At 34.3% G+C, this 23,505-nt stretch overlaps 1 protein-coding gene across 1 annotated transcript in view; it reads left to right on the forward strand.

The window, feature by feature from the left end:
- Positions 1 to 13,938, forward strand: part of LOC129216243 (voltage-gated potassium channel subunit beta-2-like) — a 128,541-nt gene extending 114,603 nt beyond the window's left edge. Inside the window, exons 10-16 of the mRNA XM_054850442.1 lie at positions 1,541 to 1,627; positions 1,861 to 1,946; positions 3,209 to 3,329; positions 4,597 to 4,691; positions 7,940 to 8,066; positions 10,799 to 10,887; positions 13,773 to 13,938. Of these exons, the coding sequence (XP_054706417.1) occupies positions 1,541 to 1,627; positions 1,861 to 1,946; positions 3,209 to 3,329; positions 4,597 to 4,691; positions 7,940 to 8,066; positions 10,799 to 10,887; positions 13,773 to 13,859 (692 nt within the window). The 3' untranslated portion in view covers positions 13,860 to 13,938. The remainder of the gene's footprint in view (positions 1 to 1,540; positions 1,628 to 1,860; positions 1,947 to 3,208; positions 3,330 to 4,596; positions 4,692 to 7,939; positions 8,067 to 10,798; positions 10,888 to 13,772) is intronic.
- Positions 13,939 to 23,505: the final 9,567 nt, after the last annotated feature.

Raw genomic sequence — 23,505 nt, forward strand, 5'->3', positions numbered from 1 at the left:
AGAAGGGAGGGACAACAGTGCAACACTTTGACTGAGGGGGGAGGGGGTCGAAAACTTTCAAAATGTGTGACGGAAAATCCGAAACTAAAAACTGCTTGAAGAAATAGCTACAGAAAATGAAACCTCTCAGGGAGTTAGCAAAGGAAAAAAACAATGCTTACAAGCGTCCTCAGATAAATCAAAAAGCACTTGTTAGACTCTTATAACAGGAACTAGTAACTGGTGGCAGCAAGTCCAATCATTGACTGAGGAAATGCTGAAGCAAAGATCTCAAGTCACATGGCTCTATTTCGGCGAATGAAAGACACGTTTCACGTGAAACGAGTGGAAGTAAACCTGGTTTCTTCTAATAATTTCTTTCAAACATAACACGTGACTTGGGATCCCTTGCTTTAAGAACTGAAGGCTTCACTCACTCTACCTTTATTCCTTCTCAATGGTTAGAATGGAATACTGATACCTTTTATATTCATAAAACATTTTGCACGTTTCCTTGATATTTGTAAAGCGAGAATTTATATATTAGTAAGGGTTGACAACGTGAATTTTTAGTACATACGTTGGCAACAATGACGCATTCTAATTCTGTTTACACGTATTTAAACTTGCTTCAAAAATCAGTTGTGCAAATAAGCATTTAGTATTATTCAACAACGATATTTCTCTCGAGAAAGAAGTTTCATTCCTTGCTCCTTTTTAGGCGGTAGGGGGAAGTGCCTGTTTACAGGAACTAAGTTCTTTACAAAACGAATATTGCATTTTTCTCCATACTATGATTCTGCTCATTCATGTTTTTGGATTGGTGATAACGAACCAACCGACAAGAGAAAAATTAAGAACAATACAACAACAATCTACCTAGCATCTGAACCTTAAACGAGTTTTACTCAAAACATTAAAACGCCCACTTACATCCATTTTGCTTCTTACTGCCTCAAATGTATTAAGGAATTATTACCGAAGAAATGTGTAATGCTGTCTGATTTTCTTAGGTAAAACCTTCCACAAATTTGCGCATGCTCCAGGTCTTCTCTGAATTAACAAAATTGGGGTGATCGGAGGTTTAGCAATGGTGGGGGAGGGGGGTGATATAAAAAGTACTAAACCGTATTAAGCAGAGCAAAAGGATGCTAATTGTTAAAACAAAGATACACGAAAAATTTTCTAAGAGATATCAAATGCACTCGTTTAGTTGAAAAACTTAGAAAGAGCCCATCTTCAACTCATCTTCCCTTTTTAAACTGAAATCCTTCGCGAGTGCTAGGCGTGGCTTTCGAGAACGTATAGCTGTAATGCAGTTTCACAAAACAGTTATTGTAATTCGATCAACAGTATAAGTTTGAGGGAAGCATGGATATTCATTGCATGTCTTTTGAGAAAGTTTTAAACCTGATCTCAAAATGCATGTTGCTGCAGCCCTTGTGCACTTTTTTAATATTAGAACTTAGCTGCATGTTGTTAGCATTCTTTCTCTTTTCGAACTAATTTCAATAAGAAAATCATTGATTATCTTTTCTGTGATTTATTTCTTATGTTTTAGGTGTACAGGCGTCGTTAGAGAGGCTACAATTAAGTTACGTTGATATAATTTTTGTAAATAAAGCTGATCCCATGTGTCCAATGGAAGGTAAGAATTATTTTTACCTCTTTTAAAGATTTAATGTAAAGCTAAAAAAAATACAAAAATCATTATTTACTGTGATCCTTATTTTTGTTACCTTTACATTTTACAGACTTTGGCGAATCTTCGCCTGTAACACTATATTCCTCTATCGTTGACTTAATCTTGATGAGTCAATCCAAATTGTGATTTTTTTTTCTGCCCAACTTTTCAAGCAAACGTTCATTTCTCTTTAACAGAGGTTGTTCGTGCCTTCACTCACTGTATTAATCAAGGAATGGCTATGTATTGGGGGACGTCTCGATGGACAGCCATGGAAATTATGGTAATAATTTCTTCATCTCAATTTTTTACTGTCTAATATTTAGATTGAAAAAAAATTAAGAGATGATTTTTTTTTTTTTTTTTTTACTATCGAACACATACGCTGCTTACATGTGTCTTGCGTTCTTCATACGAGGTAGTGAGAAGCAAAGGCTTGCAAGTGGCAAAATTAAAAATGTGGAGATAACCAGTACACATGTTACGTGAACCTCTCCTCTGTCTTGAGGCAAAATATAGTACTAGTAGCCCTGGTAGATGCTGCTGCACAGATTATTTAGAAAAAAAAATCAATGAAAGCCTACCTAGGAAGTTATCTTTAAACTGTTTTACTCTACACTTGAAAATGTCTACTTACATCCCTTTGCTTCTAACTGCCTCATATATTAATTACGCTCAATGTTCATACATCTTGATTTCAGTTCAAACCGAGTCCGTAACTTACGTTCCTGCTTCCATTAATATAGTCCGTTTTCCACGTGAAGGCACTTGACTCCTCCCTCGTCACGTGGTATCTGATTCTATTTCGCTGTTTTCGGCAGAAGGTATATTCGATCATAGCATTTTGTTGTAAAAGCAGCAGTTTTTTAAATGTAAGAATAACTAAAATGACAGCAGACAAGTGAAACAAGTGATGCAAAGGACACTAGGACTTTTTTGCACATTGAAATGCACGCCCAAGTTAAGGCTGTCTGGTTGTCTCCTTTAAAAGCGCGTAGATTGCTTACCGATCACTCCCGCCTAAAATAGAGCTCTGCGTTCGAGGAGGCGTGGCGAAGTGCCTTCTCGTGAAAAACGAACAATACTAAAGGCTTAACTCAACTAAAAAAGTGTAATGTAAAACAAGTCTAAAAAAATCATTATTAATCCGAAAACTGGAAAAAGAATTGGTTAAGACGAACTAAAGCAATTTTTCCATTTCAAAACCTTTCTATCAATACTTTTATTTTTTTTTTTTTGCCAATTGAGGGGCTGAAATAGAGAAGACAATAAGTCACAGGTCTTGATTTGAGTTTTTCGGTTTTTTTTTCCACGGAAAAAACAGTAAACGCTCAAGCGTGGAATAAACAAACAGTAAGCCAGTTGGAAAAAGGGTTTAGGTCCTACGAGCGACGTAAGATGGCACTTATATGTAGTCCACGGCACTTGCTTTGGCGTTTTTTGCTTCCTATGTAAAATTTAGTTTTTGTGACTTACTGTCGTCCCCATGTCAGCCTCTCAATTACTTTACACTTATGTACTGATTAGAAAGTGTATTTCTTTTAGGAAGCTTATACAGTGGCTCGCCAATTTAACCTCATTCCACCTCTTGTTGAACAAACAGAGTATCATATGTTTCAGCGAGAAAAAGTAGAAATACATTTACCAGAGCTATTTCATAAAATAGGTAAGTTCACGCTCGAAATTCGCTAGATTCTACATTTTATTTTCTAAATTCTATATTTGAATGCTTTTCTGGAATACAATTCAGCTGAAACAGTTCCTGGTTCAATCCTGTTTGATCTTGAGAAGACATCTGACTGGTGCATTCTGAAGCACTAGAACCCATCATTTCTTAAATTTTTACATTTCTTCTTTTCTGTAAATGCGGTAAAAGTAATGAATGTTTGTAAAATATGCCTGCATTTCTTTAAAAAGAGATACAGCGTGAGGCATATGATTCTAGCCAGGCGTCGGCCAGCAAAAAACAATCTTGGATGATCCACAGACCTACAAACTCGGAAAGTAATTATATTTTTGTTTCATTGTGGTGGCTTACTCTTTAACTGAACCACAAAGAGTTTTTTTACTCTTGGGAGAGTCGAAGTTAACATTTAACTCTGTCAAGATTTAAACATTAAATGTATTGTACAAAGTGCTTGCGTGTCAGATTAGCCAGGTGTCGGCCAGCAAGAAACATTTTGAATGATCCACGACCTACAAACTCATAAAGTAATTATGTATATTTTGTTTCAAAAAACTCGTAATTATATATTTGTCCTAATGTGGTTGCTTACTCTTTAACTGAACACAAAGAGTCCTTCAACTCGTTGAAGAGTTGAAATTAATCTTTAATTCTCCAATGAAATAAATACAGTAGAAAGTCAAAAATCTGAACACACATTTCAAAGCTCTTTTAGCCGAAAATAAAAACTGTTTAAATGAGTTTAAATCAGTTTTTCCTTAAAGAAATTGACTCAACTGTCTTTGTTTAATTACTGTATAACATTTCTTAAGAGAATGCATACAGTACTGCAAATATTTTTCATTTTCCCCTTAAGTTCGGAAAACAATTCGAGTTCATTTTCTTTAAATTTTGTAAAAAATGCTGTATTGAATGTTATATTCATACTTATTGTGTATCTACTTAATTTCATTGCATCACATACTATTTTCTCAAATGGTATTCTTTTGCGAATTTTTGAAAATCCGAACAATTTGAAAACTTGAACTTCCTATATAGTTCCAAATAGTTCCGATTTTTGACGTTGTACTGTATTAACTTTGTCTTACGCTTTACAGAATTCTATTTGAGTTAAATGGATTCAAAAATTCTAGTAACGGAATCATGCATAGATAAATGCTACAAAGCTATCTGAATTTAAATTAAAATTGTAATTTTGTTAATGCTTTTTACATAATGACTGGAAACTTACTCTTTTATTTGAAATTAGGTATTGGTACCATGACGTGGTCACCTCAAGCCTTTGGAATGTTTACTGGGAAATTCGACGAAGGAGTACATTTATTGTCTAGAGGTTCTATCAAGGTCAGGGTTGGTATTGAAGGATTTTTCATCTTTTCTTAGAGCACTTAGTATTCGACTATTGTTAATACCAGACAACATTTTCTTTCTAACCAGACGAAAATAGGGTTTTTGAAAGCAAAGTTTCAAAAATGATTAAAGTTTTTATGATGTTGTGAGATTCCGGGCTGTCGTGCCGTGGTCTGAGTGTTGTTACCCCAAACGTTTCGACCCCATCCACGGCGGTCATCTTCAGTGTTTACGTGGTCGAAGCTGGCATGATGCACTTAGACGGATTTTCCCGAGAAATACTTTTAGCCAACCAGAAACAGTAACGAACGTCCAGCAGCCAATCCTCAACCAGAATGAAGAGAACTCAAGTTTCAGCCAACCAGAAACAAGGACGACCGTTCATCAGACAATCCCGGTCCAAAACGAAGGGAAGACTAGCTCTTCCCACATAAATAGTGACAACACTTCGAAATCTGCATCAGTTGCGATGAAGTCACTTCCCTTGAAGCTTCGACCACGTAAACACTGAAGATGACAGCCGCAGATGCGGTCGAAACGTTTGGGGTAACACTCAGACCACGGCACAACAGCCCGGAATCTCACAACATCATTGACACCGGCCGTGAAAGCTTCATTTTTACAAAGTTTTTATGATTCATTGTTTAGTAGTCTAAAATAAAATCATTCCAAGCTTCTGCTTTTTACATGAGCTTTCAGCAGACAATGACTAAACAGTTAATAAATGATAGCTGAAATTGCAATTGGCGCTGGCTTAAATGGGAATTGAGAGCCGACTTAGCGTTCATACATTGCTAAAATGTAAATGTATTATTGAACAGGAATTCTCACTACCTGGGGGGCATAGAATAATTTCAAGTTAAGCGTGAATGTTTAAAAAAAATTAAAAAGTAAAAATAACTATAATTTGCTCAAACTTGTGGTCAGATGTAACCATTTCTCTCTTTATTGTAGGATCATGTGGACATGGTAGTCCTTGTGCAATCATAAAATTGCTTGGATATTAACTCATGTACTCACAGGTCAATGTAATGCATGGGTGTTTCCTCGGTTTGCCTGTCATGTAAATGTTTTTGTTTATGTCATAAGTTTAAATCAAATTGGAGATACTAGATTATGGGATATAATTGTTACATAATGGTTTGTAAGCTTAGTATGCAATGATATTTGAATAACAAAAGAGTAGTTAATCCGAGCGGTGAAAGCACTAGCTTTGTAAGCCGGAGATATTAGGTTCGATTCTCACCGGTTCACCAGTTCCCCAGATGTTCTTTTCTCTCTCTCTCTTGTAATGTACTGTGTTGTCCTGTGCGTAAATAAAAATTGTACTGAAGGCTGTGTTTTTATAAGTTCAAGCCCCCCCCCCCCCCTTCTCCAGAGCTTGAGGACACAACAACAACGTGTGTTATCTATGTCTTGTGCGTTTAAATATTAACAGTAGCTCGGAGTTATTTCCCATTGCCTTTTTGCCGAAGGTGGTGCAGTTTTCATCCACATATCTCTGTGAATGTGGGTTTTCAGCATTAATATACAATAAGTAATAATCGAAAAAGTTATTGAAAGTAATCCAAGGCGCACCTTGTTACAATTGTAAGTTAATATTCAAATACTTTTCAAGCACAAACAGTTGAACCCCGAAAAAAAAAACGCTTTGAAGAGCACTCCCTCCCCTGCTTCTAAACTAACATAGTCCAACTTGCATAGCTGTAGGTAGGGGAGTCTAGGGATACTTGATCCCATGATCCCTCAGCCAAAAATGTACCAAAATCATTAGGAACCTGACAGCAATGTTCAAGTTATACTTGTACATAAAAACTGGCAACACTTTGTATTGTTCAACCGTTTTGTTTTAGCTCAAGAAATGATTGTCTGAATGTGTCAAGGGAAACTTTTTTTAAGAAAACATTCTGAAGTTTACATTATCTGTTATATACACTTTTGTGAAGTATAATTTTAAAGTATATACAGTTCTTAATAATGAAGATATATTTTTAGTAAACTGCCACTGATTAATAATTATAGAACAAGTATGTTTGTGAAAATCTCACATCAGGGATACTTGATGACTTCGGTTTCAGGGATGCACGTTCCCAGAAATCAAATATCCCTATAAAAATATAAACACGATGAAAACAATATAACTGTAGTTTACTAAATTTACTTTAGTTTGAAACATTCAAAACCATGTTAACATAGTAAGATTTATCATAGTACAAGTGAAAGGTATAAACAGACACTGCAATTAATCTGCTGAATAATTAAAATATTAGTTCGCACTTGTAATCAAACTCAGGGTTTCTATTTAAACATAACACTTCAAACATATAAACATAAACTAACTCTATAGATAAATTATGCTCTGATCAGCAAAATGAGATTGAACAAGTTGAAATTGTTTGTTTTTAATTGAATATAATAAAAATAGATTTTGCTATAGTTAGATTCACAACAAAAAATTGAGTTGCCCATTATGTAAATTAAATAGAGTGAAAAGTTGGATTTTCAGAGTTTGAAATAAGTTTTTTAAAACGAAAAAGTAATATGCTTAATAAATCTATTTTTCCTAAAAAAATTCACAAAAGTTGCAGATGAGAATGAATGTTAAGATCCAGTTAGGTTGAACGGAACTTTAAAAACTACAACAGCTGTAGTGTTTGCATTTGAGTTTTCAGGTTCTAAAAACATATGCTTGGCCTTCATTTCTTTTTCGTAAGTATACAGATACTTACATTTTACTTCTGTAAAAAAATTCAAACTCCTATTTTCATTGTGGCAAGACAAGAAGCAAATAAGATGATTTTTGTACTTATCATTGTATTTTTTTTATTAGTTGCTTTAATTTTAGCTTCATTACACTACTTTTAAAATAATTATTAGTTTTACTTCTAAAATATATTGTTCAAAGCTTTATTGGAGACTAAGCAACTGATCAAAAGCATCTAAGTTCATTAAAGCTGTGTCCATTTTTCTACAAATCTTCTAGTTGAATTTAAAACAATGTTATTTTTGTTTTCCCATTATTATCATATAAGAAAGAAAATTAGAAATATTGTTCTTTTTTAGAAACATTATGTAGAAAATTAAAATCCATAGGTAAATTGCTGATCGAATGAAAAGTCTACGTATTTTCTCAGTGGGATCAAGTATCCCTTGATGTGGGGATACATGATCCCTTTTTAAAAATATTTAAAACAATTATTTTACCAAAATTGTCTATTTAGTTTTTCCCCTTTCTGTCTTAGAATTTTACGATGATTCAAGAAAAGACGTGTCCTGAAGAGGGAAGAAGCCCCAGGCATCAGTCGAAGCTTCAAGAGCTTTCGCTATTAGCTGAAAAATTGGGGTGTACCTCAACACAACTAACAATAGGTGAGGAAAATAAAGTAGTTATATATTGCATCAAGTAATGTGTTTAGTTGGGGAAGAGAGTCGCTTCTGAAGTCGCTTGAGATTGTTCATACGATTCTGGTATCACTTGAGTAATTCATTCGATTCTGATATCACTTGAGTAATTCATTCGATTCTGATATCACTTGAGTAATTCATTCGATTCTGATATCACTTGAATAATTCATTCGATTCTGATATCACTTGAATAATTCATTCGATTCTGAAATCACTTGAGCTGTTCATTCGATTCTGAAATCACAGAAGATGTTCATTCGATTCTGAAATTACGTGAGATGTTTGTACGAGTCTGAAACCATCGAGTTCTACCTTCGATTTTGATATCACTTGAGTTGCTCATTCGATTCTGAAATTACTCGAGTTGATCATTCTATTCTGAAATTACTCCAGATGTTGTTTTGACTCTCAACTAACTGGATTATAAAGTCAATCAAGAAATTCACTCAAGTACCGATCATTCGTTTATCAGAGAACTGCCAACTCGAATCGGAAAGCACTGGTTTATTAAATAGCCCGGGAGATTCACTCGATTGCTCAATTGTATTCGATTACATTGTGCAGCAATTGTTCAAAAACACGAACTGTTTCTGGTTTGACAATACTGTTTCTTATTTTGGCTAAGCATCAAATATGTAGAAAATAATAATTATACCTCTGAAGTTGCACAGATTGTACTATAAATTGCATTTAGTAATTTAACAGACATCACGGCGTACTTGTGTGCGTCAATCCGACACCACTGCAGCTGAACTATGCATGATAAAAACTAGCACGAAAAGGATCATATGTAACTTTGTAAAGAAACATTGCTTTTGTTGTAAAAAAAAGTACGTTGGCACATTTAAGTACATGTTTTGCTTATTATCCACATTTTCCGGACTATCCGGATTGCGTTGTTCTCAGTTAGTCCGGATAAACAAGATTGTACTGCACTGTCAAAAAAATGCATAATTTGCACAGTTCAAAGTTCAAGACTTGAATGTATTTTTTCCTGAACCAAAACTGTACATTGCTAGTACAAATTTAAAATTGAATCACCTCGAAGCAAAGGAACGCAAATGTCAAAACTTTAAATTTAAAAATAATTAGTGCTAATAGTAGAAGAAACTTTCCTCTGTTTATGAGCAAGGGAAAATAATTGTAGCTGCGGTAGGAGTGCCGCTGCATTGCACAATTTAGAAAAGCTTCTACCTAGGATTTGAGCTTGACACGTGTTTTTCCAAAACTTAAAAAAGTGTACTTACTTCCATTTGCTTCTCACTGCTTCAATTGTTTTAAAGCGAGAGAAAAACGAGTTGATGTGTGCATCACATGACTTCCTTTTACGCCAATTTAATGATAATAGCGCCTTGGAGTAAGCAAGGAAACACTAAATATTTTCACCCCTACTTTCTTACGAACCGAAGCAAAAAAAAAAAAAAAAAAACGTTTTACACAGAATTATTTCCCCATTATTGGCAATTTTAATGTGATTCAGTGGTTAACTCTTTAAATATCACCAACATTGGTCGAATTAAAACCAGACTTAAAAATTAAAAAAAAAAATTATCGCCAAATTTTTCACCAAGTTGGCGACAAACCTTGTCGGCCAAAATCCTGGCGATATATCGCCAAGTGTTCGACAAATTATAACATTACTTGAGATAGCATTGAAATTAACAATGATTTCCCACCAAAAAGGTGTAAAAGATCCCCTTAGGAACATCCGAATGCAACCAAAAGGGAAGCAGCACAACTAGATCCACTAGGAGTCTACGTACCAAATTTCACTTTTCTAGGACATACCGTTTTTGAGTTCTGCGAGATACATACGTACATACATATATACGAACATACGGACGTCACGAGAAAACTCACTGTAATTCACTTGGAGATCGTCAAAATGGATATTTCGGTTGTTTGTACGTTCCTAGGCATATATCCGCGTGTGGTCGGTCGAAAAAAAAAAACTCAACATTCATTCGGGGGTGAGCAAAATGGAAATTAAGGCCGATTTTTGAGTGAAAATTTTTTCGCGAATACAACACTTCCTTTTTTGTAAAAGGAAGTAAAAAGAAATAACATATGAGGCAGTAAGAAAAAACTGGATGTAAGAGCCAAAATTAAAAATTTGGAGATAATCAGTGCAATTGGCAGGTGAACCTCTCCTCTGATTTAGGGCAATATGTTAGTAGTAGCCCTGGTAGGTACTGCCATACAGCTTGATTTAGAAAAACGTTTCATTGAGAGCCACTTAAAATCGGAACTTTAACACGTTTTACTCGAAACTTTATAAAGTCCACTTATATCCATTTGCTTCTCACTGCCTCATGTGCAAAAATGGGATGTAAGTGCCAGAATTAAAAATTTGGAGACAATCAGTACAAATAATTAGAGTACTTCTCCTCCGTTTCAGCGTAAGATATGGTACTAGTAGCTCTGGTGGGTACTGCTATACTAGATGATTTAGAAAAAAAATTCCATGAAGTACTCTAGTATCTGAACTTCAAACGCGTTTTACTCGAAACTTTAAAAAGTCCACTTACATCCCTTTGCTTCTCACTTTCTCATATGTATTGTTGAAAAATTAAGCTTTAATATCTTGCTAAGAACAAACAAGTTTTCTATTTTGAAGTACTGTTTCTGACGAAAATGATTTCTTTCTTTTCGTATAGATGAATGAATATAATAAAATATTTTTAATGAAATTACAGCATGGTGCTTGAAAAATGATAGTGTTCATTGTGTATTAGTCGGAGCTTCCTCACCAGAACAGCTCTATGAACATTTACATGCCATCCAGGTACGTACCATTTTTTACAACTCTTGTTTGTGTTTAGACTCAATAGCTTTATTCATGCATTTTAATGCGTCTCCTTACATAGGTCTGATCAGTATGCGAAATTTTCAACACAATTTAGTTTTCAGAACCATGATATAATTTAAAACCGCAGCCTTTCATCTCAACAGAAAAAGCATTTTTATTCATGTTAACACTGAAAATTTAAAAAAAAAAAAAAAACACACACACACACACACACACAGAAAATTCATGGTTCTTTTTCAGGTGTCTGGGGGGGGGGGGGTAATGTCACATATTTCAGTGAACAAATATGTTAATTCTAGTCAATTAACATGTGCGGGGTTTTGTTTTTAAACCAACTGAAACGTGACAAGGTTCGTCATGGTAGTTGTGAAACCGAAAGAACTACTTCTTAATTCTAAACCAAGAGAAGCAGTAACCTATAGTTCATGTGGCTCTTGTGTTTTCTGGAAAATTATGCCAAGTTTAATGTAATGTAACTGTAACGCTAACCGAAAACCAGAGCCATTTCTCATAATCGGATTCTAGCAGTTATATATGACCGATCTACGCCTTAAGTTATGTTATTAATGTTGAGAGTTGAGATTGCTTCTGCCATCATCAATACCGCGACAGCCCATGGTAGGCCAAGGTTTTCTGTAACAGCCTTAAGGACAAAGTAATCTTCTTCCACTACGAGAACACAGCGCAGCTTTGGCCTTAAAAGTCTTCTAGAGCAATATGGTTTAGCCATGAAAACTTTCTTTTGGATACTGCTATTACATTGATTTACAGGTTTTAAGCTTAGAGCAGGAATATAAATGGAGGGAACAAGTCCAATCTCATAGGCTTAGCAAAAGTTGAGGCTAAGACTCCAAGTCACGTGACTCAACAACGACGAATGGTTGATATGTTTTGCGTGACACTAGCAAAAGAAACCAGATTTCTTCCAACGCTTTGCTTTTAAATCTATTACGTGACTTGGGGTATTAGGTTCACGTAAGAAAGTTTTACTCCCTCCATTTTATTTCTTTTCAATGTTTTTAAGTTACACTCTTGTAGGTCCGGGGTGGTTAAACTATTTAGTAACAGTGTCTTTTTCTGCTGAAAAAAAATTTTGCGTGAGGCGTCCCACTTTATTTTATTTTACTTTCAACATGCGAAAAAATATAAAAAAGTACAAAAAAAAAAAAAAATCATAGATGGGTTGATTATTTGATTTTTACTCAAATAGCACGATTTATCTCCGTAAGTCTGAGTGGTGGAGAAGATCAGCACACCAATTTAGAGCTGTAACAAAATAGAAGCCAGTGCTCGTATCTTGCTGTAACATCGCATTACAGAACCAGCAACAGAAGACAAGTTCAAGACCCTGGTACAAAACACTTCTTGATGGATAAGTTTTAAAAGAAAATAGTTGGCGCAAATCAAAAGGTCCTTCGCAAATAAGTTCTTCGGCAATATCGAAATTATCATTCTTGCAACGTACAAATATACTTAACTGTGCATTGTCTGTTATCAGGCGCGGATTCAAAGTGGAGGGAGGGGCAATTTGGGCAATTTTTCTCTCCATGCATAAATTAATGGCGCTAATATGAAGGGGTCGCCTAGGTTCAAGTTTATTTGAGAAAATTTTTATGAAAAAATGATTTAAATTACACTTTTTCATATTATTGAGCCATCACAATCGGAAAACAACTTATTGCACAAAAAACTATACCAATTATAAATTTAAAAAAAAAAAAAACACCTCAAACTTCATTATTTTATTTCTTATCTTACGGTCAGGACCGGATCTGCGTACCCGCAGACCCCGCAGTGCGGGGAAGCCTACCTCCTTTAGGACGCCTAACGACAGAAGAAAGATAATAAAAAGTTGAAAAAAAAAACCTAGCACTAAGATTTATTAACGTTGCAAATATACACTACTGACCACTTGGGACGAGCCCGACAGATTTTGTTGCAGGGGGACCCAAAATTTATAGATCCGGGCCTGGTTACGGTCATCAAAGGTTTGATTGTGTTAAAGCTATTAAATAAAATGTTAAATAAAATTGAATCAAAATTTCGTTCCTACAGTAATTGCAAATTTTCATCATGTTGCAGGTTAAAATTTTCTATTTTACACAAAGATTAAGATAGAGAGGCCACCAAGAAGTTGAATCCGCAAGTCGCACCTATGTATCCTAAGATCCTTAGCTTCTCGCTTAAAATCTTCTGATACGTTTGATTATAAATATTGCATTACTGATCTCAATTGGTAGTTAATTTAAATTTAGATATTTTTGAATTTTGTTATGAGTTATGAAGCACGTTTCTGAAATTACGTTAAAAGTGAATAAAAATGCAAAACCAATCCGGACAGCTACTTTATTCGGTCTCTTCGCAAGATTGATGATAACCATTCTCGCGAAGCGATCATGATATCATAACCCCGCTCATCTTCGCATCGACGTATCCTATGATTCCGGCTTCAATTTCATGTCCTTTCACCACAGACGTGGCCTCTCTATTTAGGTTTCTCTACTCTGTGATTTTACGTGTCTTTTAAACAATTTTCCCCTATGCCTGTCTATTTAAACTTCGTTACCCTGTGATTTTACGTGTCTTTTAAACAATATTCCCCTTTGCCTGCCAATTTAAATTTCTTTATTCTGTGATTTTACGTGTCTTTTAAACAATTTTTCCCTTTGCCTGTCTGAACTTCTTTACTATGTGATTTTACGTGTCTTTAAAACAATATTCCCCTTTGTCTGTTAATTTAAATTTCTTTACTCTGTGATTTTACGTGTCTTTTAAACAATTTTCCCCTTTGCTTGTCTGTTTAAATTTCTTTACTCTATGATTTTACGTGTCTTTTAAACAATTTTCTCTTCGCACCACAGTTACTGCCAAGGCTGACCACTAGCCTGGTCAACGAAATCGAGAAGATCCTGGACAACAAGCCAATCCGCATGCCCGTGCAGAGGTGACTGCTGCTGCCCAAGGATTCCTTGCCCGCTCCGAGGAGTCCACAACCACCTGTGGGGGGTGCCCTCGAACTCGAAGAGGGGGGCACTTCGCAGCGACTCAGCGCCATCAGGGAAGACAGCGGCATAGACGGCAGCAAATCTCCGGAACCGCAGAATCGAGGATTCTTCGATAACCTACTCAGTAATTGTGTTCTCCAGTGAGGCAGACAGATTTGACTGTTACTACTGGCCACTCACACACAAACCAAAAATAAAATGGACTCTTTTTCTCTTTCACCCATTTTTGAAAAGAAAAATGGAAACCGTCGGTGCTCTGAAAAAGTAGACGAGTGTTTTTGAAGGTTATATCAGTGATGCCCACAAAATTATTTTATTCGACATAGTTCTCCTGGTGAGTGAAAGTGCTGTAAATTCTGAAATCCAACGCCCTCTGCTGCTTTAATTGAGAGAACATGCGAATCTAATTTGGTAGAAAACAGCTCACTTAGAGGGTGAAAACAGTACACAGTTCGAAATCCACCACTGTCTGGTGAAAACATGCTGCTCATTTAAATTATTCTTCCATGAAAAACAAATGTTTACAACATGTGTAGAAGACAATTTTGGTGAAAGAATAATAGAAAGGCTTATTAATTAGAGAAATATTGTCAAGGCAGTGGTTGAACCAGGTTTTGTACCCTGAAAGATTAGTTCCCATTCATCTGGAAAAAAATTCTCACGTTAATTCCGGCTGGCAAAATCTTAGACTTTAGGCTTTATTATTTGACGCTGTGGCTTAAAATAAACGTATTGGTAAAAACAGGATTATCATTTGACTCAGTTGCTTAAAATAAGCGTACTGGTCAAAACAGGATTCACATCAGTTGCTATGGCTTGTTCAATCTTACACGCCTCCCATGCAGTAGGTTTGCTATGTTTCCACTTATTCCAATTAATATGATATCCAGTTGTTCTGGAGGGAATAACTCTTTAATTGCATTAATAAGAATGAGTTATAAGCAATCCTTTAATGTCCCAATCAACTTTCAAGCTATGCATACCTTACATTAAAAATTTTGTGAGCTCTGAGTTTTGGAAAGAATTTCTCGATTCGCAATTTTGCGGTCGAATCAACCAAAGTTTTGTTCATATTGTTTCTTCCTCCTTCCCCTCCCCATTTATAAGAGTAGTTCCTAAAGTGGACCACATGGACACCCATATGTCAATTCAGATCTACAAGAGATGCAGCTGTCAAATAAACAAAAATTTTAGAGTGCATGAAACTTAACTAGGGGTTTATAGGTGTGAACCCCATTTAAGCAGGCTATCACCAATATTCTAACCAATGATTAATTAAATATATTTCACAAACTTGTGTAAGCAGGTAACCCCGTTCTTTTGTCTCACAATTCATAAACGTTAATTAGTGCTATATAAGCAGAAGCCTATTCCGCGTCGAGCCTTTTGAACGCAATTCTTTCTAAAAAATCCTTTTAAATTTTTTACCAAGGTTAAAAGAGTGCGCGCCCCATCCTTAGCATGCTCCAGAAAAAAGGTTTTTCTCTCTACTGTAAAGTTATCATAATGTGATTTACGTTCCTCTGGCTCTGAGGTACACAATTAACATCTGTACTAAAAATCCCTATGATTTTATTATTAATTTCCGTGGTAATAAGCACACCAACATAGAAGTGACCGTTGGTTTTGTTTGTTAGCAAAGCGGTTGTTGGATATTCGAATTTACAGTTGGTTAAGTAACTTACTTGGCAGAAATTTTAGAACAATGGGTATCACTGAGATGAACGATTACTCAGGTTTTTGGTTTTGTTCCAATGTTAAGGTGCGTGGAGCAATTGGCATTTTGAAACATTCATTAGTATCTCGAACCTTACTCTCTTGCTAACTCATTCATAGTCGCTGATATTTTCTAAACAAATAAAAGTTAATCCTAGCGCTAGAATTCCCCTTAGAGATTAATAAATAATTTCAGAAATTGAATTTAACTTTTCTAATTTTATAATCCTTAATGCAAAAACATGATATATGTATTTCATATTAATTACTAATGTACACAAAACTTATTTCATTGTTGTTTCCAAATGTTTCAATGCTTGAAGTACATTTGGATCAAAAATGTAACTTATAAGCGCTCTGTGATGAATTTATTTCTTATGATTGAGACTTAAGAGTGATATTGAATTTCATTTAGTTTGAATCGTGTATTCTATTTTAACCATCAAGTAAATTACATTTTATTTTACTACCGCTGCGCTTTACTTTAAATGCAAAAAAAGAGCGATACGTTTCAGACAAAACTTTCTTTTTGAGGGAGTCCGGGACACATTTTGAAATTTTTTTTATTATATACTTTAGAGTTTTAAAATTTTTTGCACTGATTCACCATTTATTTAATAAGCAAAATCATAACATAAATATGAAAAAAAATATTTAAATTTAATTAGTTTAAAAAAAAATGGGATTGCTTTAAATTGCTATAACTCAAAATATTCTTGATCAATTTTCAATTTTTTTTTAAATGAATTACGCACAAATATCTAAGCTTTAAAATTTATTCAGCGATTTCAAAAATATTGATTCAATAAAAAATAAAAAATATTTGAAGAAAAATTTCGAAAAATTCGAAGATACTTTTTTTTTTTAAATCATAATTTTTGCAGTAAACGTTTTTTTTTTTTTTTTTTCAAATTCGCCGAATAAAATTTAAAGTAAACTATTTGAAAAAGATATGCTCCAAGTTTCATTACTTTATCAGTTCCTGACTTATAAGAGTTTGAATGCAAGAAATCGGGAAAAATTGCATCATGGAGAAAAACGAGTTTAAAGTTTTAAAGTTAAGTACACATTAGTTAGGTGCATGAAACAAAAATAATTACATCTTTCGTTCTATTTAAGATAGAAACAAGATTCAAACGTCCTCTTAAGCAGAGAAACACGGAGTAATTTTTCACATGATAAAAAAAAAATTGCAAAATTTGACGGTTTTTGTGTCCCGGACCCCCTTAAGATGAATTTTTCTTTCGCCACACGCTATACTTTCTCAGATTCATTAAAATTTTCATAAGTCAAAATTAATACAAAGCTACTAGCTAAAAATTGAAATTTAAGAAATATTAATTATTTTGTTAACATTTCCTTATATGCGATGTATCATTTTATTTCCGCTTCATCATTGTATTTAAACTAGGGGTGCCCATCCCCCTAAGATGAATAGCAACTCCTTTCAAATATTACAAAGCACCCTCTCCCACAAAAAAAAAAACTGGTAAATAATACCTCTATCTGAAATATTTTAATGGCTAAGAAAACGGCATGACGTCCCCCCCCCCCCCCTCTCCTGGAGGGAACCCCTGTTGAAACCATCAGATAAAATACCGAACAAATGCTACATTTAAATCGCATGGGCACAATTATTAGATTATTTCATTTCTGTAATGCCTCAAAGTCATCACATTTTATAAGAATAGTGTTATAAGTCGTTGAAATATCGGAAATTATAATTGTTAGTTGATTTTGCATTTGCGTTTTGCTCATAATAGTTAACTTGTAATCTATATTAATCGCGTTATCAGAATTTCACTCCTCTATTAAGTTCTTTCTTCTATAATTACGAAACATGTAGAAAATGTTGAGGAAACCATTAAAAGTATTAATGTGGCTAATTATCTTTACAGTAGCAGTAGCATTCATAAAAAATGAAGCACTTGAAGTTAAAGAGGATCAGCACCGAAATGAAAAAATCGTTAGTAATATATTTTTCTCATAGATGGCAGCAGTAAATCTCAGTGTCTTTCCAGCGAATTTGAAATCGAAATTACTTTCCAAGTTGATTATATTCTCGACTCGGTTCGATCCAAATTAAATCAAAGTGCCTCAAATGCTCAAAACAAGAACTGAAACCAGTGTACTAACCACAACCAGAAGTAAATCATTAGCTTATAACGGAATATTTCTTTGATCAAATCCAGGCCCGTCATGTCGAGTTTTTCCGGGAAGAGGAGTGGAGTCAAAAGGTATATATACTCAATGTAAATTGTACAATAAAGCAGCAAAAACTACCCCCATTTACATGTAAATACATTAAGTCCAAAGCCAGGCAAAGGACCTTCTGCCCCCCCCCCTTCATGATGGGCTTGATGCATGGGCGTTGCCAGAATTCCCGTCAGGGAGTTGCAAGCATAGGCGCAACAAGATAGTGGTTTTCAGTCCCCCCCCCCCACACACACAGTGAAAACCTCGAAAATTTCTAAAAGCCCTCCTCTCCCCCGAAAAAAACATCTTATGATATTTTTGGTCAGGTGAGAGCAGGAAAAGCTGTTACGTGGCTCTCTCTCGGAAATTTTCCGAAATTGAAGTTCTAAAATTTCAATTTTAAGTTATCTTTGGTGATATGTTATGATGGTGAATTAAGTTATATTTGGTGGTTCTCTTCTAAAGAAGGGCAACTGCCCCTCCATACCTCCCCCTTTGGCTACTCCCACGGCCTGATAAAAACTATAAAATAAAGCTTTTTCAAAGCACCGTGTTTCCAACTGTCCACAGTGCAACCGATCTCTTCCAAAACTTGTCCATTGAAATAACAATATACATATATATTTACTTATGTATACATTGCTGCTTAAAAGGATAACTATTCTACTCTTAGTTCTTATATTCGTACATAACTCAAGTGCATACATACTCTCTTTGCCTTTAGATATTTGAGCATGAGACTAGATTATTACTCAATTTTTCTCACTCGCTACCCAATATTTTAGGAAGTCTAGCTCTTTAATTAGTCTTTTAGTTGTGAACATTATATATACATATATATTATCCAAAGACAGTGATTTAGATGTTTTTTTGCAAAGTCAGCATTTTAAATGAATTTACTGTAGGCTTCATAGAAATGGACATTATACGAGAAATTTTTTGACTCAATTAGAATTTGAATTACGTAGCAGCTCAAAGAATAGTTTTGAAAATTGTAGCTTTTTCATGGACAGAATTCCAAAACTGTTCCTCTCACACATCCGTGGTGCTTTGCCATTAGAATTGGAATCTTTAAAGAACCACAATTGTTCTGTTTTCTGACTATAATCGAACGAACAAGTCAAACAGTAACATGTTTATTTATTTATTTTTAAATGCTGTAAAAGTGTATTGTGCATGCATTTTACCGGGTTTACTAAAAATATATTCGTAGAAAACCCGTTGGCACTTCAGGAAAATTAGTCTCTTCATTTCATTTGAAATAGGGTCTAACGGGTAATAATGTCGAACAAAAGTTACTGAATAGAAAAGAATGCAATTTTTTTTTACAAGAAGCCTGAAAATGATGTGCCAAATATAAAACTAAGGTTTTCTAATTTTGGTGTAGGAAATAAATAAATAGGAATTGTGTAAAAATTGTATCAAAAACATTTACAGGAAATTTGGCTTCTTTCCTTTCATAACTTCATTTCAAATATGTTTGAAGTTAACACATAAACAAATGTAGCAGAGGATAAAAGTAACTTTAAAAAGGTGGGAGGGACATTCATTTTAATTTCGAATTAAAAGTAAGACACACTTTTGAACTAAAAGATTAATATCTATAAGCCAAAAAAAATTGCAAACTTTGGTATAGGTTAATAAATAAATGATTATTCTGAAAAAGATCAAAAAACATATACAGCTTGATAAATAAACATTACATTGAATTTATTTCAAACCAACAAACATTTTTGTAATGAAATTTAACAAATCATTGACCGTATACTTCAGTCGAATGTTAGGGGGTTGTATGTACATTACAAGAAATTATTTACAGGTTACATTACTAAGATAATTTTAGATGAAAGATAATGGAATAAACGCCAAATTTAGCTAGATTACAACAAATTAATCAAAAAAAAAAAAAAAAATACTATTTACAGAATTTGTAACATTATAAAGATTGAGTGACGGCAATAGCTGAAGCAATGTGGCCTAGTCCAGCATTTATACCATAAAACCCATTTGAACCAACTGAACTGTTAAAGGTCTTTAATAAATGAGTAACAGACAGCAATGCATGTGTTTGAGGATTCAATTAGCTCATTTAAAAATTGTTCTTATTATTTCTACCTATTCTATGAAAAAGCAAGTAATTTCCTTCTCCAAATACAAAAAGAATGATAATGAAATTTTCGTTTTTAGCCGTTTTTATTTATTTATTTTTTAACTACAGTTCAGTTAACATTTCAAATCAGCAAAGAAAGACCATTACACACAATGAATCTTGAAAATAAAATAAGTAAATAAGTTGAAACTTTTGAAAAAAAAAAAGAAACAAAAAACTTTATACTTTGTTTCTCGACAGAATTCCGTTCAATTTTAGAACTGCTAAGCGAGAATATAAAATGGAACAATTGTGGTACTTTATAACTTTTCGGAGTGTTTTAGAACACTTGAGGTTATGACAGTTTCTTAATATCATTTCAGTGCCTAGGTGGCTGTAAAATTAGACGTCTGCTTAGTAAAGTTTAGTACTGAATCACTGACTTACTAACCTCAGTTTCAAGCAAGATGTGGTCTCCAAAAGTTGCTATTTAAGAATGTAACTCTTGTCCTACTGTTATATTTGAGTAAACTTATTGGTATATGTTTATATGATAAATTATCGAGATATTATAATGAATTAAGGGATTGATTTGAAATAGAAGTAGAATAAATGATGTAGTCTCAAACACTAGTTGCAGTCTCGACTAGTAGTTGCAGTCTCAACTACTAGTTGCAGTCTCGACTACTAGTTGCAGTCTCAAATACTAGTTGCAGTCTCAAATACTAGTTGCAGTCTCAAATACTAGTTGCAGTCTCAAATACTAGTTGCAGTCTCAAATACTAGTTGCAGTCTCAATACTGGTTGCCTCAAATACTAGTTGCAGTCGCAAATACTAGTGGCAGTTTCAACGGATGGTGATTTTACCTTATTCGACTTTCGCCTGCGATTTATTTGTCATTGCTATCACGATTTTGAATTTCAATACAGAACTGTTCTGCACTGGTACCTAAATAATTTAGTTATTACATTTGAAAAACATAAAAGTTAGTGATAGCGACTAAACATTGACATTTTCAATACTTATTGCTCTCATATTAACATTTAATATAGTATGTTTTGAAAATATTAGTTATTGATTGAATAAATTGATGCAAAGTTTTGAACTGATCATCACAATTTTCGTTTTATTAAACCACTGAATGCAGAAGTAAATGTTTCCTGATAAAAACGCACAGTTATGTCCCATCGCTACATACAAAAGCAGATTCTGAGAAGGATTTACCAAAATTAACCACATAAAATGTACCAAAGAAGGTTTAAAGCACAGTACAAAGAATACTTCTAGTTTAAATTATAATAATGCTTTTCTAATTGTTAGAAATAAAAGCTAATAAAATTTAGCCACAGAGGGTTGGCACGTGAACCCGAAGCGCAAACGATCCACTTCAATTTGTAATAGGAAAGTTTTCGATTTTTCAATTTTACTTTTATATGATAGAGTAACATGTATGAACATCATAGGTGAAAAAAATTTTGCAATACGATAAGTAGTTTTTTTAAATTACTTTTTAAGGTTCAAGCGCTTGTGACGTCAAATGGCATAGGAAGTGACGTCATGCGCTCTTCCGATAGGGGAGAAGCCGAAGGACGTGCATTCGACTTCGAAGACGAAACGTAAAAGGCTTATCTCCTCGCATTTAACTCCTCGCGTTTCTGGAACATTAAACCTCTCATCCTCTCGGAAATATTCGAATATCATCATTGATGTTAATTGAGGAAGATTATTTAGATTGTGCTTTAACGAATCCGACCTCCATAGTGTGTTTAAAAGGATTATTGAATTTCTAAAAAATAAAAATATCAGCGCGCTCAAAATGTCCCGAGTGAAAACAAGGGATCTTCGGCGGAAGGCTGCCCATTAAACCCTGGTTTCCTAGAAGCGAAATCACCGAGCTTTGACGTCGCTATTCGGCGTGACGCTGAAATCAAAGTCAAGTGATTCCGGTGTGCCACTCACAACGCCGATTTTGCTCGGGCGCGCATGCGCAGAAGAATCAAGTTTTCCTCTCGGCGAGAAGCGACGCCGAAGGTCGGCGATTCCCTTCTAGGAAGCCAATGCTTTAGTGCCCTGTGACGTAAGCTCGTGCAACTTCCCTATTGGTATGATCTGCTTGAACGCGAGACTTGACTGCTTGCGCGTTCTTGCTTATTCTACCTGTTCCAAAATGAAGCGGTCTGTTTTTGCTTCCAATTCACCCACCATTGGACCTCTGTCGTCAAGCTTTACCAAGTGCTGTTTGCTCAAACGTATAACTTACTCCCAATGTTTGTGCATTTTTTCCCATTTCTTCAATGAAATGTTTATGTCTTTACAATTGCCTGAAATACTTAAATATGCAACTTTTGAAGGAACCACATTGCTTGGAGTTTTACCCTGAACTCTCACAAATTCAGTGTCAACCACACTTGAAAACTTTTAATCTGGATGATTGTTCTAACATTAAAGCTGGCAATAAATCCGACCACAAAACATACTTTGAGTGAGTAAGTAACTCTACTTTTTTTAGTTGCCCAACATTTAAGTGCCTTTCAGCTATTACTCGTCTGCAACTACTGGCGGATTTAAATGTGTTATTGCCTCCTACTGTTGTTTAATTTTTTCTTACATTTGTTTAAAATTGTTTGTTATGATATTGTTTTAGCATTAAGCTGACTACCAAGTCTTTCAAGACCTATTCCAATTATTCTACTGAAAGTTACATTAGTGTACATTTTTATATCTATCTTAATTTGTTTCAGCTCTGTAATAAATGTACAGCCAACATTCGGTATGAGTGGTACACTGTGTTTCTACGGATAACAGATCTGATTTTGAAGCAGATATTTAAACAGTTGGAAAACGTGATAATTTATCAAAGAATAATTTATAATTTAACAAAAAATTATATTTTAATTTGTGTTATTGCTTGACGGTTGTTGCAACTTGATCCATTCTTGTACTTTATTTCCAGTTGCAAATACCGAAGTTGTTAGAGTTAAGATTGTTACAGATAGGTATATAAAACTCTGTACTTGCACTGTTTGTCTTAAAATTTGCAATCCAGAGTTGACTTAACACACTTGAATTCATCTTCTTCACTTTTGTTTTACCATGAAAAACTGAAAAATATTAATAATCATTAAAATATTCATGACCCAATGTTTCTGTTTGAGTAAGGGATTTCGACTTGACGTGCTTATTGCCATTTTGCTTGATTATAGAATTATTTATTGTCCAGTAAAACTATGCATCAAACTAGGCACCTTTAGTTATAAAACTACTTGGATTGTATTTCCGGTAAAATACATTGATTTTCTAAACTCAACGTGTTTTAAATTTGAAACAGATAATATTGATTATAAAAACACATATTCGTACGATATCGCAAATATATCGCATCCGAGCTGTAGTTTTCTTCCAATCCAACTTTACTTTAAACTCTAAAAAACAAAGTTGAACATTTCATTAAGAAATAACATAAGTCTTGCAAAATTTAGCTTAAAAACCATCTTATTGGTGATAAGTTTTATTAATGTTATTATGCTTTTGGCGGTCTCCAGTTTGTAAAAGCGCCATTACATTGCTGTTACTTATCACTTATAAAA

This window comes from Uloborus diversus, chromosome 2, assembly GCF_026930045.1.
Source record: "Uloborus diversus isolate 005 chromosome 2, Udiv.v.3.1, whole genome shotgun sequence".
NCBI classification, from domain to species: Eukaryota; Metazoa; Arthropoda; class Arachnida; order Araneae; family Uloboridae; genus Uloborus; species Uloborus diversus.